The sequence below is a fragment of the Squalius cephalus genome, assembly GCF_949319135.1.
Source record: "Squalius cephalus genome assembly, chromosome: 5".
NCBI classification, from domain to species: Eukaryota; Metazoa; Chordata; class Actinopteri; order Cypriniformes; family Leuciscidae; genus Squalius; species Squalius cephalus.
In genome coordinates, this window is record NC_137126.1 from 48,775,383 (window position 1) to 48,792,882 (window position 17,500).

A 17,500-nucleotide genomic window follows, 5' to 3' on the forward strand; every position below is an offset into this window, starting at 1 on the left:
CCTGTAGTAATATAATTGATTTGTATAAAATATAGGGCCCTATTTTAACGATCAGAAATGCAAGTATCAAACGCAAACGCAAGTAACTTTGTGGGCGGATCTCGGGCGCTGTTGCTATTATACCGGCGGGATAAATGACTCTTGCGCCCGACGCAAATCTAAAATGTGTTGGTCTGAAGTCGCTTCATTACTCATAGGTGTGGCTTGGGTGTAACGTGAAATAAACCAATCAGAGCGACATCTCACATTCCCTTTAAGAGCAGGCGCGCTTGTTCCATGGCGGATTGCTATTATAACGGCGGATTTGCAGGAGCGGTTCACAGCCGAGGAGACCGACGTTCTCGTCAGGGCCGTAAAACACAGAGAAGTGACATTGGGGATGGAGAAACACACCCAGATTAGCTTCGGTTAAACAGGCGTATGATAATTTGGGTAAATGTGTAAGCTAGATTTATGCCTATTTTTTCACATCTTCATGGACACAACAATGATTTCGTGAAGTCCACAGTAATCGATTGTCGAGTTCACGCGCATAGGTTTAGTTACCTATGATCACGCGCGTGAACTCAACAATCGATTACTATGGACTTCGACCGAAAACAGGATGAAAACACAGGTATGTGCGCTGGCTGAATTAACATCACTTTTATTCATATCTTTCACATCTACTGCAGTCAGATTCACCGTGTTCACTCTGAAGGAATCACTCAACATGGCTGTGCACTTGTAATGACACATCAAGGATGTTAAGAGGCTAAAAGCAGGTTTAAAACTTGCCCCATTGAAGTCAACAGGGTGCAAATTTTAAAAAGAGGATAACACGGTGTAGGCAACACCGATTTTTGTAGTTGTTCTCTGTACTGACAGCACTCCAAATATACAAAAAAATTGACCGGAGTTCTCCTTTAAAATAGCATCTGAACGCACCACTGACTTTAGACGAGGTTTCTCCTGGTCAGTGGCGGAATTGTTTTCTGAAACTGCAAAATAGCACCAGGGAACGTTTGCGCCAGAACACGCCTCCTCTTTTCCCTGAACCGCCCCCGGGAGCGCAAGTTCATTCCCTAATTTACCGACGTGCGTCTGTGGAGGGAAAAGTCCGCTGTGCGTCGGGTGAGAAATAGGAATGACACATGCGTCGCTGTACAAAGTCAATTGCGCTGGGTGTGAGATAGGGCCCACAGTGTTAAAGTAGAGATTTAAGACATAAAGTTCAATCAATAAAACATGTCCAAGATTGTCCCTGTTCTTACTTCTTCTGACTCTTGTTTTTAGCGTGCGTCTCTCGCTGGGAGTCGCTGCTGTGCGCCGGTGAGCGAGACGCTTTCTCTCGAACCCTCGGCCTCCCGCTGCGTCTCCCGGATGACTCTGAGCCCGGCCTGTCGTCCTCTCCCGTCGGGAACGCGGATCCTCCGGGACTCTTGGGAACGCCGGAGTGATGTTTGACACCTCTCAGATGAGGAGAAGCGCTCGAAGGAGACGGAGCCAGAGATCCGAGCTTCTGTAGATGAAGTATAACCAACAAACCAAAGGGGAAAAGAAATAAATGTGAAAAAACAAAAAAAACAAAAAAAACAAAACAGAAAGAGAACAGTGAAATTAGACTCTTTTTCCTCCTGGGTGAAAGAGCGTTATCGTGTACTTGCCAAAAAAATATCTAAAAGAAAGTGCTAGGATTGTTCTCTGGCTTATAGACAGTCCTCTATTGTGCAGCGCATGCAATACTCGGCATGCAAAACCATAATGATTTGAAAAGAATAGTCCCGAAAAAAGAAAATCGAAACAAAAGAGGGGAAAGAGGGAAAATATATATATATATATATATGCGTAACTGTGAAAGAAAATAAGTTCAGAGAGACTGGAATATATACAGTAGAGAGAAAGAGAAAGAGGACTTTTTCAATTTTTCAGAAAGAGCTACAAACAAAAAGGTGAAAAATAAAACTAGAAAATTAAAATAGACAACTTGACGGAACATCACAGAAATGGAAGGAACGAAATAAAGATTCACAAGAATAGATTCAATCGAATTAGAAAACATTTGGTCTTCTACTCAATAGAACTTGCTTGTGGATTTGTTTTGTCCTGCAGACAATTGCTGAGATGTGAACAGCGACCCATTTCCTGTTTTAATAGCTTTTTAAATGATTATTCTGTTTTTTCAACTCCCTTTTGGTTAACATCCACTTACCAATAAAGTGGTATTCCCTCCTTTAGTAGGTAAGGTATGAAGAGAAGGGAAAAGTGGGGCAACATAAGTGCATCATTAGATTCACAAAATGCAAGAGAAAAAGACACAACACCCTTCCCTGGATAGTGAGTATGAAACAATGCATGAAAATCAAACCAAAGAGAGAGAGAAAAAAATAAATAAATAAATAAACACACACACACACACACACAAAATAAATCAAATTCAAACGGATTTCACAGTGTGTGGGCTGGGACAGTTTGAGTGCATTTTATCGGTGCGATTTTAAAACTTTAAGAGTGAGTTACGAACGGATGCTCTCGCTTCACCAGTTTCTCAGTAAAAAAACAAAAAAGTTTAAAAAAAGTAAAGTAAATTAAAGACCCCATGAAATGGCTCAATGAGCTGTTATTGCTGATTACCTACAGTAATGTTGGCTTGTGTTTCTTATTTAAACCCTATACCTGGGGTCTTTATCGACCCGGGACATCATTCACTACTCATTCGCTATTCACTACGTCATTCGTTTTTAAAGTTAGATATCAAACATATTAGTATTCCTCAACCCATTCCTTCTTAACAATATAACAAGAAAAAACAAAAAGCTAAAATAATGTCTGTGTTCTGTTATAGGGTCACTAGTGACCCGGGGAATGTAGTATTGTTTCTGCGCACAATAGTTGAATCTCTGATGAGTGCAGTTTACCTTTAATCCTCCAGGTGGCGATGTCTGGTACACAATGATAATGTGATGTTTCACTCATAATTACCGCAGTCATAAAACAAAAGATCACACTAGTATCATTAGCGAAGATTGAAATGGCTTGGCGATTTACTGCAGAGGACTGTACGAATCGAGAATTAGTGTTGGTAGATTTGGTGAAGAAGCTGAAAATATTGATTTTGAAGACAATAGTTTAGAGAATATGGTTGAGATGGCGAATATGAGCCAGATGCTGAATGTACTGGGAAATGATTGTGAAAAGCATCGGCTCAAATTCAACCCTTCCAAGATCCAAAAGGTATCAAAATATGCTTTATTTTATTCTTTTGTAATTGTTATTAAAATATCAGGAGAGTTTGACACTATTGTGGTAGTTAGAGATCCATCCGTGGATACGGGTCACTAAAGACCCAAATATGTAGTAATGATTGGTGAAACATTCATGCATTTAAACAGCAAAAACTTATCAAGGACATGTTTGTCTCATAATGGATCCCAAAATCAAAGGAAGGATTTAAGAAATTGCATTTTGCATAAAGATGATGAAGCATATTTTAGGGCAATAAAGTTAAAAAATATCTCATTTTCATGACACATTTTCATCACCCAAAACTTTCCTTTACTTTGATGCAAAAAAAATAAAACATAAAAAATCAAGATCCACATAATATCAAAATTGAAAGGTACAACATGCATACATAATTATTAATATTTATTATTGTACAATTTGTGGTTAATTATAATTTTTTCAAATATTTTGATATTTATAAGTGAAAAAAGCATATTTTCTGAGCGATAGCTGCAATTTACGCTCAGTTTAAATAGGAAAAGATTCTATTTACAACAAGTGAAAATCGCATGTATTAATACCTTTCAGATCTGAGATGTGACGGGAAAAGGGAGTAGAGCGTGTTCGGTTTGCATCAAAACTTTCTGTTGATGAACTAGCTATAGCATCTTCCATAATTTGGTCTGGGCCAGACGTCAGTGGGCGGAGCTAGTGTAAATAGCCTTTGCCAACAAGTTGACACTCCTTTAGCAAAACAACATTTGACAACTTGATTGCTTTTTAAAATTCCAGCCACTTCCAGTTTGTTTGTTTGTGTTTGGGAAAGGAAATAGCCTAAAGAGTGTTAGTGCAATTAAAGACAGACTAATCATGATTTGTTTTTGATTAGGGTATTTTTAATTTACGGAGAGGAACATACTCATTCTAGAGAGCATTTAATTGGACAAAACATGTCAATTACTAGTAGTACACACGCATCTGGATGAACTTAAAGCCACACATGTTAGCTGAATGCTACAAAACTTTGATTTGGATTTCATGGGGTCTTGAAATAGACTGAAATAGGGCTAATGAAATTTTATTAATGAGCAAAGCAATCTGTTTCTTTAACCACAATGCCATAGATTAAAACAGGGACATTATAATGATGATTATTAGCATCAAAAGGAAGCAGATTTCTCAGACACTAACTTAACCAAACAAAAAAAACCTTATAATACCATATATATATAGCGGATGAAAACAATAAACCTCAAATACTTCAGAAGCAGCCCTTATGTATCAAAAAAATCAAAATAAAAAAAATAATTAAATTAAATAAAAGGAGGGAAAGTGACCAAATCATATGACACGTACCATTTCACCAAAGACAAAAGGAATGCGACACAGACAGGAAATGCATTCTACCGAAAAATATTAATAATAATAATAATAATAATAATAAACAAAACGCAGACAAGAGATGGACCTGTGGGGAGGACAGTGTACTGAAGACTGAAGCATGAAAGCAAAGGTAGATATCAGATTGAAAAAAAGGGCGAAATAGAGAATGAAAGAAGAGCAAACAGTTCTAAAAGGAAAACAATGAAAATCAACCCGCCAACCTTTGGTTTTCCTCAGATAAACAAAGAGAAAAAGAGAGAGAGAGACACGGATGTCAAGCTAGGGTGCTTGTCACATTCTCCACGTGCGTAGGCAGAGCGTTACCTACCTTCCGCTTCAATCAGTGACACGTATGCAATATCAACAAAACAAAGGAAGAAAAAGGAAAAACAAAAAGGAGAAAGGAAAATTCTCCGCAGCGAAATGGGAAAAAGACAATGAATTCTTTTAGTATCCAGGCTAAGATAAATTGATCCACAGACTAAGGAGACAATTCCAACAAAAAACCAAGGCAAACAAAACAAAAAAAAGAGTGGACATACAAAAAATAAATAAAAAAAAATAAAACGTTTTGAGACAAAAAAACCCCGAAACCAAATCAAACTGAGAAATCAATCTGAAATAAGAGACTCGGAAAGCAGTCTGTCTTTTTCGCTCGGACACATGTGCACATCGTATGACAAGATCTCAACAAATCGAACTTTGCTAGGAGGAACGTAAGTATTGATGGCCATGCATGTGGAATGTGGTTTGATGGGGAAAGAGAAAGCATGTCGGGACAACGGACAGCACAGATGGACGGGTGAAGGGAGAGGGGTGTTGGGTGGAGTGGTGTCTTCTAAGATGGACAACTAACATCTCAAAGGGACCCCAGTCACGTTCAGAAAGCCTGATTCGTATTGGTCTGCATGCACAATGAGAATTTAGAGCTTGTTCGTCTACAACGACAGTGTATTTGCTCTCAGCAATTGTCAAGAGTCTTTCAGCAAAGGGAGCAAAGATGCCACATTGGGTTGGGTTCAGAGAATCGTGAATAATCCAAATGGCTTGGGTCCCTTTTAGTGTAACGACTTTACTAAATGACTTCTTTATCGGGCCTATTTAGCTGGCTAATGTTTACTGAGCGTCCGTTTGTCCCTGTCAAACATCTAGACAAACATTACACCACTCAAATATTGACAGGAAGAAAACAAACTATACAATATATCATATATGTGTATATATATCAAGTGCTACTGAAATAATATACAATTACAAGTGAGCATTAGAAACCATGTCAATGAAGACCGTCGTAAATCACCAATGGCACTGAACCGGCTCTTGTCAGTGGAAAGATTTGACAGCCACACGAGAGAATTGATGAATCTGTCGCCTGTTTGACCACAGATGTGAATGAAGAGCTAGATGCTGCGATCTGCACGCTGCTTTTGATTTTTAGGAAGATCTGAGGGAATTACACTCTCAAAGCATAATCTGATTAGCATCTGGTCTAATTTTCATAACACATCAGCATGAATACACCATTTTGGAAAGGTCAATATGAGCAAAGTCACTTTCAAGGGAAGGCTATATAACTGTATATAGTATATAACTGTATATATATTTATATCTATAAAATGCTCGCTGAACTCACATTTAAATGACTTTCCTATGACTTTTAAGATGACTTTACCAATCAGCGATTGGCTCTTTTATTTAGAAGGCGGGACTTATTCCACCATTTTGTGCGTTGCTCTTTCTCCCATTCATAAGTAATATTAGTGCACTATCTTTCTATATCTAAAGTCTTTAATATGAATCAACAGGTGCATTCTGCAAAAATATATCATACAAATCTGCACATTGCAGATGAAAATGAAACAGTATTGGTAAAACACTTGTCTATGGTATAGTTATCATCATAACAGAGCTCTAAATAAGATGTACAAATATATTATATATTTTTGGATATTACACATAAAATAACGTTTGTACAATAAATAAAAAACTGATATTGATATTGCCGGGTAAAAGAACAGACATATTATGTTTTTAAATGTAGCCATTCAAAAACATGACATTACATATAAAAACAAAATATAATTGTTAATTTACCCAACATCATTAGGTTTTTTATGGTATTTATTGTAGAAAAGTTGTAGTATCATGTAAATTGTAGAAAAAATTATTTCATTTGTAAACTAAAATAATTTACATTTTATTGGAACATTGTAGTTTTTCTAATTATGCTCAAAAAGACATTTTTACTATTAATATTAACAGACATATTATGTTTTTGAATATAATATCCAGTAGATTTGTTATCTAGCCATACAAAAATAAATATTATTGTATATCCAGAAATATATCTGTTCATTTATCAAATGATATCAGTCTTTTATTTATTGAAAAATGGTTGTTGTGTTGTAATTTTCATTATTGCAAATGACTAATCTGATAATAAAACATACCGTGCAGCGACACACTCTATAAAGTGGAACGACTTGTTGAAATAAACTGAAATATGGCCTTTAATGTTTGGATTTATTGACCTTTCCGAGACGGCGGTGCTGATGACGGATCCGGATCAGCCAAATGCAGCATCCACAGATTTCTTATCTGTGATTGTACCATTCAGACTCATTCATCCTCTCAGCAGAACCAGGAATGACAGCTGATTGGCTAAAAGCGTCTGAGGGATTGGCCAATGAAAACCATCGGCTCATGATTGATAATTCTTCACCTTACATTAAAGAACATGATCAGTAAGTACAATCTTATTGCAGGGTCACAGATCATCGGCTCATTGAACACCTGATACACATCTGGTAAAGGGTGGCTACGGTAAAACTGAGCAGAAAATGAGAGTTTCAACTGTATTGACAAGAAAAGACATACCCATTTAATCTACTCGATCCAGTTCCAAATCATATGAGTGCTTTTTACACAAACAAGACAGAAAAGTTTGGGCATTTATTCGTGGGAAGAGATCATGTGAATTCACAGAGGACAAGAAATCAACAAAACAGAGGGATGAATTGAGCAAATAAAAGAGAAAGAGAGCATGAGAACTTCTGAAAAACTGCATGCAAACTGTCCCAGATAAGTGTGACCGGATACCTGTACAATTCCTCATTGCTACAGTAAGTCTCTCCAAACGCAGGTCAAGGTTTAGCTAAATAAACGAGGTCTTGTGGCCATATTTGATATCGTGTGACTGTATGAATACATACAGATGACGTCATGCATATTTAAACTGAGCTGATGCCATTCTTTCGGCACAGATGCAATTAATCTGGTGCAATTACTATATAAAAGAAGCTATCTTAGTGAATTCCCCTCTTGATGTCTCTGAAATTTTGTGGGATACAATAAATAATACAAGATTAGAAAAGCCTACAAACAAACGTGTGTTTTATACCTCAAGCTCAGACCTAGCATGAGCAGGAATATTAATATTAATATCGGTAACACTTTACAATAAGGTCGAATGTGATCGGTTAATGCATTAGTTAAGATTAACTCAAAATTTAACAATATATATATGTTTTAAAATGATTTATTAATCTTTGTTGATGTTATATTTATTGTTTGTTCATGATTGTTCACACACTGAAAATAGTTGGAAGTAGAAGCTAATTTAGTTACTAAAATCGTTAAAAAGCGGATACTTCCGCCATTGGTTATAGGAACCATGAAAAGATTCCTCAAGTGTGAAAATTCCTTAATGTAAAGTGTCACCAAAATATCTATATTTAATCTGATCGAGGCATCAACATGCTTTCACAAATGTCTTTTTCATGGGACGTTATCCAACCCCAGCCATAGAGTTACTGGCGATAGATGCTTTATGTAAATCAATAGTCGAAAGATCCCATAACCGTTAACTTATGTCTTCGGTGACGGATGGAGCTGGTGCGTCCATGAAAACCCATATGTTGCACATTGTTTAGTTTCCGATGTATATTTATATATATATAAGTGCTGTCAGTTAAACGCGTTATTAACGGCATCAATTTTTTTATCGCGAGATTAACGTTCTTTTTGGCCTAGCAAACTTTGTAGTTTTTTTCACATGCCGTCGCAACATCTAGTAACGTTAGAAAAACTACAACACCACACCGGATCTAGCTAGACCGGACACAAAACGACAGGCACGCCGCACACACTTGGGCGTACACACCGGCCAAAGAGTAGTAGGCTAACGTTACGTTTTGAGTGGATGGCGAGCACGAGACGCCGAAATGGATGCCAATAAGATTCTGAATGGAAAGTTTACTTTTAAAAAGTTGCCAAATGGTTCCATTGACTAGACCGAAGTGATCTGTGTGTTTTGTCGTTGTGAACTGAGCGATCATCGCAGCACGTCCAGTCTGAAACACCACTGGATGGCCAAGCACACACACAGCTGATGCAAATTCTCTGACGCGATTATTTGCTCCGAGTGAGAATGTTAGTGTGAAATTGAACACTACAGTATATGCCAATGTGTTTTCAATCAAAAAAACATTTGCATAAAGCAAGCTGATCCACTTTTCCATGTTGATAAGAGCATTAAAATGAGAAAAAATAATGGGACAAAAAGAAATCAAGGGACATTTAGAATAGATAAAAATGTGATTAATTGCGAGTTAACTATGACATTAATGCGATTAATCGCGATTAAATATTTTAATGGTTTGACAGCACTAATATATATATATATATATAAAAAAAAGATCCAGTCGACCCTCAACATTTCCATTCATTCTCTTTCTAGAACTGAAAAAGTCAACATGGCTCATACGTGAAATAAAGCATGATGGACATCTGCCTCGACAAAACAAAACCCCTTCCCAATGAACACAAAAATGGCTTGAGAACAGAAAAACTCACAAAATGGAGCCAAAGAGGGAAAAGAGGTGTATAGAGTCAGCTCACACAGTTGGACGAGGTGTGTGTGTGTGTGTGTGTGTGTGTGTGGGGTTATTTGTCTAAACGGCCGAAAACAGATGGAGATAAAGTAGAGGAGACTACATACATCGTTCCCTTTATTCGCCTCCGTGTGATTGGCTCCAGAATCTTTGCCGTTGCGGACACGGACGCTGTGGTTCCCGTTCTGCCACGTGATTGGCTGGTCAGCGCTGGGGGACGGCGGGGGGGTGTGGGCCGAGTGACTTCCCTCCTGTTTGTGCCTGTCGTTCTTGCACTTTGCATTTGATCTGAGAGGTCAGATTGAAGACGGATTGATTTTAAGAGCACAATGAGAGCACACAATCTCCTTCCAAACAGGGCTTGACATCAACACCTGTCAAATGCGTGTGTATTTTATGTATAATACTGTATACACATTTTTCAATTGTAGTCTTTTAAAAAGGCATCTGAAGTAATAAACTAAGTGCAATGTAGTGTTGTCAAAAATATAGATTTTTCGATACATATCGATACTGAAACGCTTCCAATACTCATTTCCCGCAGAATAGATCCATCCCAGCTAGCAAAAAGTCGTCTATTAGACGTTGAAAAGACGTAAATCTTCAACGTCTAATTACGACTTTTCAACGTTGAAAACAGGTCGATCTTCAACGTCTTGATGGAATATGCAAAACTCTTTACATTTATTTGAGATAATAATGAACATGGTTTGGTAGTTTGTTTTTCTCCGTTATTTTATCCTGTCTTAGATGATCAGTTGAAAACACGTAGCCGGCCGAAACCAGTCCAAGGCGGACCGACTTATTTCCAACCATATTTCAACGTTGAAAAGGCGGTAATTGTTTACTGGGATGATACCAGCTGTTCTTTATCTCTCTCATCTCTCCGACAGCGAGAGACACACAAACCCGCCTCCACTCACTCACTTGCTCCGGATGAATATTGATGCTGTTACAGGGCTTGAATTTCGGCGTGGGATTGTGCGTATTGCACATAATTTTACTCATTCCCTCACACCCACACTGCGCGCATATAAAGCTGTCTCTCAGAACTAAACGCAGATCTTTTTCGCTGCTTATTGCGCTTAAACAGTCAAATACACACAAAATAATGTCAAAATGCCGTTCTTGGCGAGTATTCACGCAAACACAGTCAGTTATGTTTTAAGTGAATGTAAACAGCTGAGAAAGAAAACGCATGTGTAACAATATATTGGATCAGTGCGTCAGGTCTTAAAGTGATAGCAGCCTCATGCCAAGTTATGAGATGATATTAGAAATATCTATGGCAGTTTTTCCCTGTGGTATTGATGTCAAAAATTGGCCAGTGCAAATGCTGAGTGGCTGGTAACCACTAGCCAGAGTTAGCAAAAATGTCAATGTCAAGCCGTGCTTCCAACCGTGTAAGAAGCTTTTCTGTCATTTTGACTCCCCTTTCTGTGATGAAAGTGGTGGCTAATACCACATTACCACAGTCTTATTGTAGTAACTATGGTATTTTGGCAGAAACTATGTTCGCCCTGGTGAGTGTTTGTGCGAGGGCCTGTGAAATGGAGATAAGAGGCACCTGCTGGGTGATCTGGAGAGGCTGGCGGTGGAGGAGACGGATCCACTGCGGGAACTACAGCAACTGCCTCTGTGCTGAGAACTCCTGCTGGGAGAATCGCCTGAACACCTGCGGGAAACACACAAGCACACAAACACACAGAGGTCACACACTCACACACTCCAGCCACAGCGCTTCAGTCACTCTCGCAGGAAATCCTTTATAAACAATCCATGCATATGGCCTAAATGAAACTGAGTGCGTGTTGGGTGTCGTGGGTGGTTTCCGGGGTGTTGCTATGCAGTTGCTAAAATGTTTAGACTGGTTGTCAGGGCATTGCTAGTTGGTTGCTAGGATATTCTATATGGTTACTAGAGTGTTGTAAGAGGTTGCCAGGCTGTTTTTATGCGGTTGCTAAACAGTTCTGAGTGGTTGTCAGGGCATTGCATGTTGGTTGCTAGGGTGTTCTAGATGGTTACTAGGATGTTGTGGGTGGTTGCAAGGGTGTTGTAATGCATTTGTTTAAATATTTTGACTGATAATCAGTGCATTGCTAATGGGTTGCTATGTTGTTTTAGATGTTTTTTGTTTCTAGGGTGTTGTAGGTGGTTGCCAGGGTGTTGCTATGCAGTTGCTTAAATGTTTCAAGTGGTTGTCAGTGCTAGGTCGTTGCTATGGTATTCTAGATGGATACTAGGGTGTTGTGGGTGGTTGCCAGGGTGTTGCTATGCATTTGTTGAAATATTTTGACTGGTTGTCAGTGCATTGCTAGGTGGTTGCTATGGAGTTCTAGATGGCTACTAGGGTGTTGTTGGTGGTTGCCAAGATGTTGCTATGGAGTTGCTAAAATGTTCTGAGTGGTTGTCAGTGCATTGCTAGGTGGTTGCTAGGGTGTTTTAGATGGTTACTAGGGTGTTGTGGTTGGTTGCCAGGGTGTTGCTAAAATGTTTCGAATGGTTGTCAGTGCTAGGTAGTTGCTAAGGTATTCTAGATGGCTACTAGGGTGTTGTGAGTGGTTGTCAGTGCATTGCTAAGTGGTTACTGTTTTATTTGGTTTCTAGGGTGTTGTAGGTGGTTGCCAGGGTGTTCCTCTGCAGTTGCTAAAATGTTTTGAGTGGTTGTCAGTGTATTGCTAAGTGGTTACTAGGTTGTTTTAGATGGTTTCTAGGGTGTTGTAGATGGTTGCCAGGGTGTTGCTATGCAGTTGCTAAAATGTTTTGAGTGGTTGTCAGTGCCCGGTAGTTTCTAAGGTATTCTAGATTGTTCCAAGGTGCCAGTTTACAATCCCAAGTCAAAAATTACAACTCTGATTGCTTAAAAACATAATATAATTAAATGGAACTCTGTAATCAATGCATTGGATTTTCATGGTCAGATTGAGGCCACGTAAAACTGGACATTTGATCTTTTCAGAAAAGTAAACATCACTCACCTCTTCTTCTGTTTGCTCTTGTCTTTGTGTTTGATTTTGGGGCTGCCGGATCTGAAAGGAGAAAAAGAGCAAGAACTGAAAACAGGAGTGGAGCATAAAAGTCTTCAATTCAAGTGTAATCGAAGGATTTATATCAGTCTGATGCAAAACAGACTAAAGTTTTTAAAGTGATTACAAGGTACCATCTACATCTCTGAGCCCTTGAAATAAATAATCATTGGTTAAATAAATATTAAATAAACGCCCATGAGCAAATCTGAATATTCTGCCTTGTTTTCTGAGTTATGTCTGTGAAATGATCAATACTTATTACTTTTCTGCTATTTTCTTCAGTGCTGTCTCAACCGCTCAAAGAGACTATTATTGAATGAGTGCTTTCTAGGCCAGTCTATTGTATAATCAATTCATCGAACAGCACATATAAGCAAAATGAACAGACTTTAAAGCGGATTTCGGCTCTGGAACACTAATATGAGTCCAGAACAGTTCCCAAATCTACTCTAAAGCATATCTCATAATAGCTCAGTGTTTTACCTGTGTCTCCTCTTCCTCCTCGAGCCAGATGTGGACCTGAGACAGAGGGATTCGGTGTTAGATTGTGATCGCCAGCTGTTTACATCAGGGGATTTTGCAGTAAGTGCTGCTACACTTAAACATGTCTGAATGTCATAAAACAATAGATCTAGTGTTGATAATTCAAGGAAAACTCGCTTCACTCATCCACCTAAAATCACAGAAACACCAGCTGATTCAAAGACAAGTTAGCATTTAAATGATATTGTATGTCTAATGCAATGGCATTCACAAATGTTTAAGTGTGATTATCTGTATGTTGTGATAAAGACAGGACAACAGTTACAGTGCATCTGTATTAATAGCCTTGGTTGCAAGATATGGGGTTCGTTTGTGTGATTTAACACACCATATAAACCACAGTTTCACCTTTAAATGACTTTGCTCAATCCGTACTGAAAGGAGAAATACCTCCTACAATTTCTGACTGTCTATCACACTTTTGCCCTCACACACACAGTCTGACAGTATTGAAGCTGCTTTGATAAGACATCTAACACAGGAATCCACCATGTTTTCGAAGTGTGTACACTATAATATAAGCATCCGTCAGTCCTGTCATGCTCTTTTGACATGGGAAAAGCACAGAAGAGGTAAAGTTGTAATAAAGCTGTCAGGGTAACGTGAGATGTGTGTGTAATAATAGAAAGACAGACAGAAATACGAGCATCTAAAATGCTGAGACATCCCATCTATTAATAATTAGGACATTTTATGGCTGCAAAAGCACAAAATTCTGTAGATATTCCTGACATAACAATATTATGAATATTTTATGAACGCGGAAAGGTATTTGTGTAAAACATGCTTTTATATATATGTCTATTTTTGGAGCTTGAGTTTAGTTGCCCTCCTCCTTGATGTTTCTGGTCAAAATCCTGATAATAAAATATTAACGAGAACAGTTTAAATCTGCCCAAGTTACTCTTCAAAGAGACATTTTCTCTGTCAAAAATGAAAAATAAAATCTGACACTGTGCTCCGAATATGAAGTACACAGTATATACTGTATAATGCCAACTATATGGAAAAAAAAAATGATAAAAAAGGAAAACAATGTGTACATATATTGCATATTTGATTTAGTCTGAAATACAAATGTTATTTTCCAACTTTTTGTGCAAATATCTAAACTGTTATTTGGCAACAGATAAATAACATAGTGGTTAATATCATGGTTGGTTTATTCCTGTCATTAGAAATGGAAGTTCAGATTTAGTGCATTGCATTGTGGGTACTAACACTGTGCTGCTAACACACATGTTTTGGCTAATGTAGTAGGTTATGTTGGTATTTGTATTGGTTTTCAGTGCGAATGCCGTGAAAAACACACAAAACACATCTAAAAAGGGAAAAAGCATTGAGGTTGACTGTACAAATATAGGTATATCAACTCATCAATTAAATATTTACCATTGTATATTCTGCATAATTGGATGTTTTTAAATAAACACTGACAAAAAACTACACAAGTTTTAGTGCTGAACGATATGATGATATATATAACATTGATATACTGTTAGTGATCACATGGATTTAGACCTGTATTGTAATTATATAAAGCGTTCACAGGCAAATTTGCTTTATGCATTTCCCCGGCGTGGAAATCCGGCTGATATAAATGTCAGGAAACATGATTCCTGCTGCATGTCGATATCCATGATCACTGGATCTTTGGTGAGTTGTAAGGAAACACTATATCGAGTCTAAGCTTCAGTTTAAACTGATAATCGTTTGTTTTACTCGTGTTTTCACAGTTTCTCCTATTAAATCCAGTCACTCAGCAGTGAATGATGTACACCTGTGTGAAGGCATAATCACACACACACACACACACACACACACACACACACACACACACACACACACACACACACACACACACACACACACACACATACACACACACACCTGTCTTTTTTGTGTTTCTTTCCACTTTTCTTCCTCTTGTCTCTGCGGGTGGGAGAAGGGCTGTCGGCTCTGTGAGTCAAACAAACACAACAACGGATGAAATATCACTCCATCATATTCTTCCATTTTTTCATTGGCAAAATATCATTACATTAAAAGTTCTTCTTGGCCTTTTTTACTCTTGCATTTTAGTTTTTCCTGCTACAATGACTAGTTCTCCTGCCTAGAGTGAGAGGTTTGTTCACATCGCTCTGTATATTGTCTGCCGGGTGTGTATTGACTTTGGTGTACAATATGATGCTTCACAATATGACACAATATGAAGTCAGAGAGCAAACTGACCGACTGTGTCTTCTTGCCTTCTTCTTTTTCCTCTTCTTTGGCCGAGGGGAAGGTGAACTGCTGGATTTCCTTTTGGATCTTGTGTGGAAGACAAGAAATGCAGTGCTGGGTAATGTTATTAATGCTTTCCATTAGGTTACTCTTAATATGTGACCCTGGACCACAAAACCAGTCACAAGGGTAAATTTTTTTGAAACTGAGATTTATACATCATCTGAAATCTGAATAAATAAGATTTCCATTGACGTATGGTTTGTTAGGATAGGACAATATTTGAACTATTGAACAACTATTGAAAATCTGGAATCTGAGGGTGCGAAAAAATCGAAACATTGAGAAAATCTCCTTTAAAGTTGTTCATTTATGTTGGCGATTGTGCTGCATTCACTCACAAAAATAAATGTTTTATATATTTACGGTAGGAAATTTACTAAATATCTTCATGGAACATGATCTTTACTTAATATCCTAATGATTTTTGGCATAAAAGAAAAATGGATAATTTTGATCCATACAATGTATTGTTGGCTATTGCCACAGATATACCTGTGCGACTCGTGACTGGTTTTGTGGTCCAGGGTCACATATAAGTAATTCTGTTACGTTGTTACTTCTTTTTGGAAAGCAGGTTTATCTAGTCTATCTGCAATCTAGTTATTTTGCTTTATAGTGCATATGTATTTATTGAGGAAAATTAAGGACATTTTTATTAATATTGTTGTTCACACTTTAGATTAGGGTCCAATTCTCACTATTAACTATGACTTTGCCTCAATAAACTCCTAATAACTGCTTATTAATAGTTAGTAAGGGTGTTGTTAAGTTTAGGTATTGTAGGATTAAGCGATGTAGAATATGATCATGCAGAATAAGACATTAATATGTGCTTTATAAGAACTAATAAACAGCCAATATCCTAGTAATATGCATGATAATATGCAGCTATTAATAGTGAGAATTGGACCCTAAACTAAAGTGTACCATATTTTTAATAGTAATAATCATATTTAATCCATCAGCATCACTTTAGGAGCATCTTTTACTAAATATGAACATGCATCTCCAGTTCATTTCTAAGAAACGTTCTGTAAAAAATTAGCAACTGTAACAAATAATGGTGGAACTTAGTGAAGGATCAATGATGCTTAAAGAGGTGGTATAATGCCCCTTCACAAGATGTAAAATAAGTCTCTGTTGTCCCCAGAGTGTGTGTGTGAAGTTTTAGCTCAAAATACTCCACAGATATTTTTATATAGCATGTTAAAATTGTCACTTTTTGAGGGTGAGCAAAAACATACCGTTTTTGTGTCAGTTCCTTTAAATGCAAATGAGCTGCTGCTCCCGGCACAGGGGGCGGAGCTTCAAGAGCTTGTGTCCTTTTACCTCACACACACATGCACTGAAAATTTCTAAAACGTTTAGCCTTTTATGTTCAAACCGGAGTCAGACAATGATGGAGAGACTCAAGAAGAAGTGACAACATGTAGAAGCAACAGGACATTTCTGAATGGTTAGTTGATGAATTTATGAAGCTGATGTGTTAGTTATCTTCTAGTCACTGATTAGCATATTCTGTCTTGATAATCTATAACTCGTGTTCAGGGGGCGGGGTTTATGTAAATTCTAGGGTTGGTGATGTCACTAACTCTGGAGGAATGTGGTGTAGTCTCTACCAGCCGTTTGTTGTAGTCCTTAAAAAGTGATTTCTTTAAAAGCAAATATCTCCCTTTGCTTTGAGCTTTGAGCGTTGTAACTTTGCAGATGTTGTTTATGCTCAAACAGCAACATTACACACTAACTAAAGTTAGACAAGTCAAATCATAATCAACCACCCCTTTAATACAATAATAACCTCCACAAGAATGTCTCTCAGTGTGTGTGTAGGTGATTCTCACTTTACCTGGAGTCGTCGTAGGCTGTTGAATTTTGCTCATAATATTCTCCATCCCACTCGTAGTGTTCCTCATAGCCGTCAATGTATGCGGCATTTTCCACATGATCTTCATCCCCGTGAGGAAGCAGCCTGACCCTGTGCATGCAGGAGGGAAAGGTCAAAGGTCGTGACCTGCGTTGGTGTAAAATGCAGTGATGAGCTATTCTGGCTCGTCTCCTGCATGCTTCTCAGATGTGAAAAAACTCCATGATCTATTTGACTCCTGTAGAGAAGAGTCTCTAATTTTATAACTCTATACTATAATGCATGTCAACACTTAAAGG

General features: G+C 37.9%; 1 protein-coding gene across 2 annotated transcripts in view; it reads right to left on the reverse strand.

The window, feature by feature from the left end:
* srrm3 (serine/arginine repetitive matrix 3) overlaps window positions 1–17,500 on the reverse strand; it is a 106,218-nt gene that overhangs the window by 15,307 nt on the left and 73,411 nt on the right. The window contains exons 4-11 of one of the 2 annotated variants that reach the window (XM_079871854.1): window positions 17,184–17,312; window positions 15,284–15,361; window positions 14,942–15,010; window positions 12,992–13,027; window positions 12,458–12,508; window positions 11,047–11,154; window positions 9,587–9,767; window positions 1,254–1,498 (exon numbers count right to left, since the gene is read on the reverse strand). In XM_079871854.1, coding sequence (XP_079727980.1) covers window positions 1,254–1,498; window positions 9,587–9,767; window positions 11,047–11,154; window positions 12,458–12,508; window positions 12,992–13,027; window positions 14,942–15,010; window positions 15,284–15,361; window positions 17,184–17,312 — 897 coding nt within the window. Of the gene's footprint in view, window positions 1–1,253; window positions 1,502–9,586; window positions 9,768–11,046; window positions 11,155–12,457; window positions 12,509–12,991; window positions 13,028–14,941; window positions 15,011–15,283; window positions 15,362–17,183; window positions 17,313–17,500 lie in introns of both variants that reach the window. The other variant, XM_079871853.1, reaches the window with a different exon arrangement.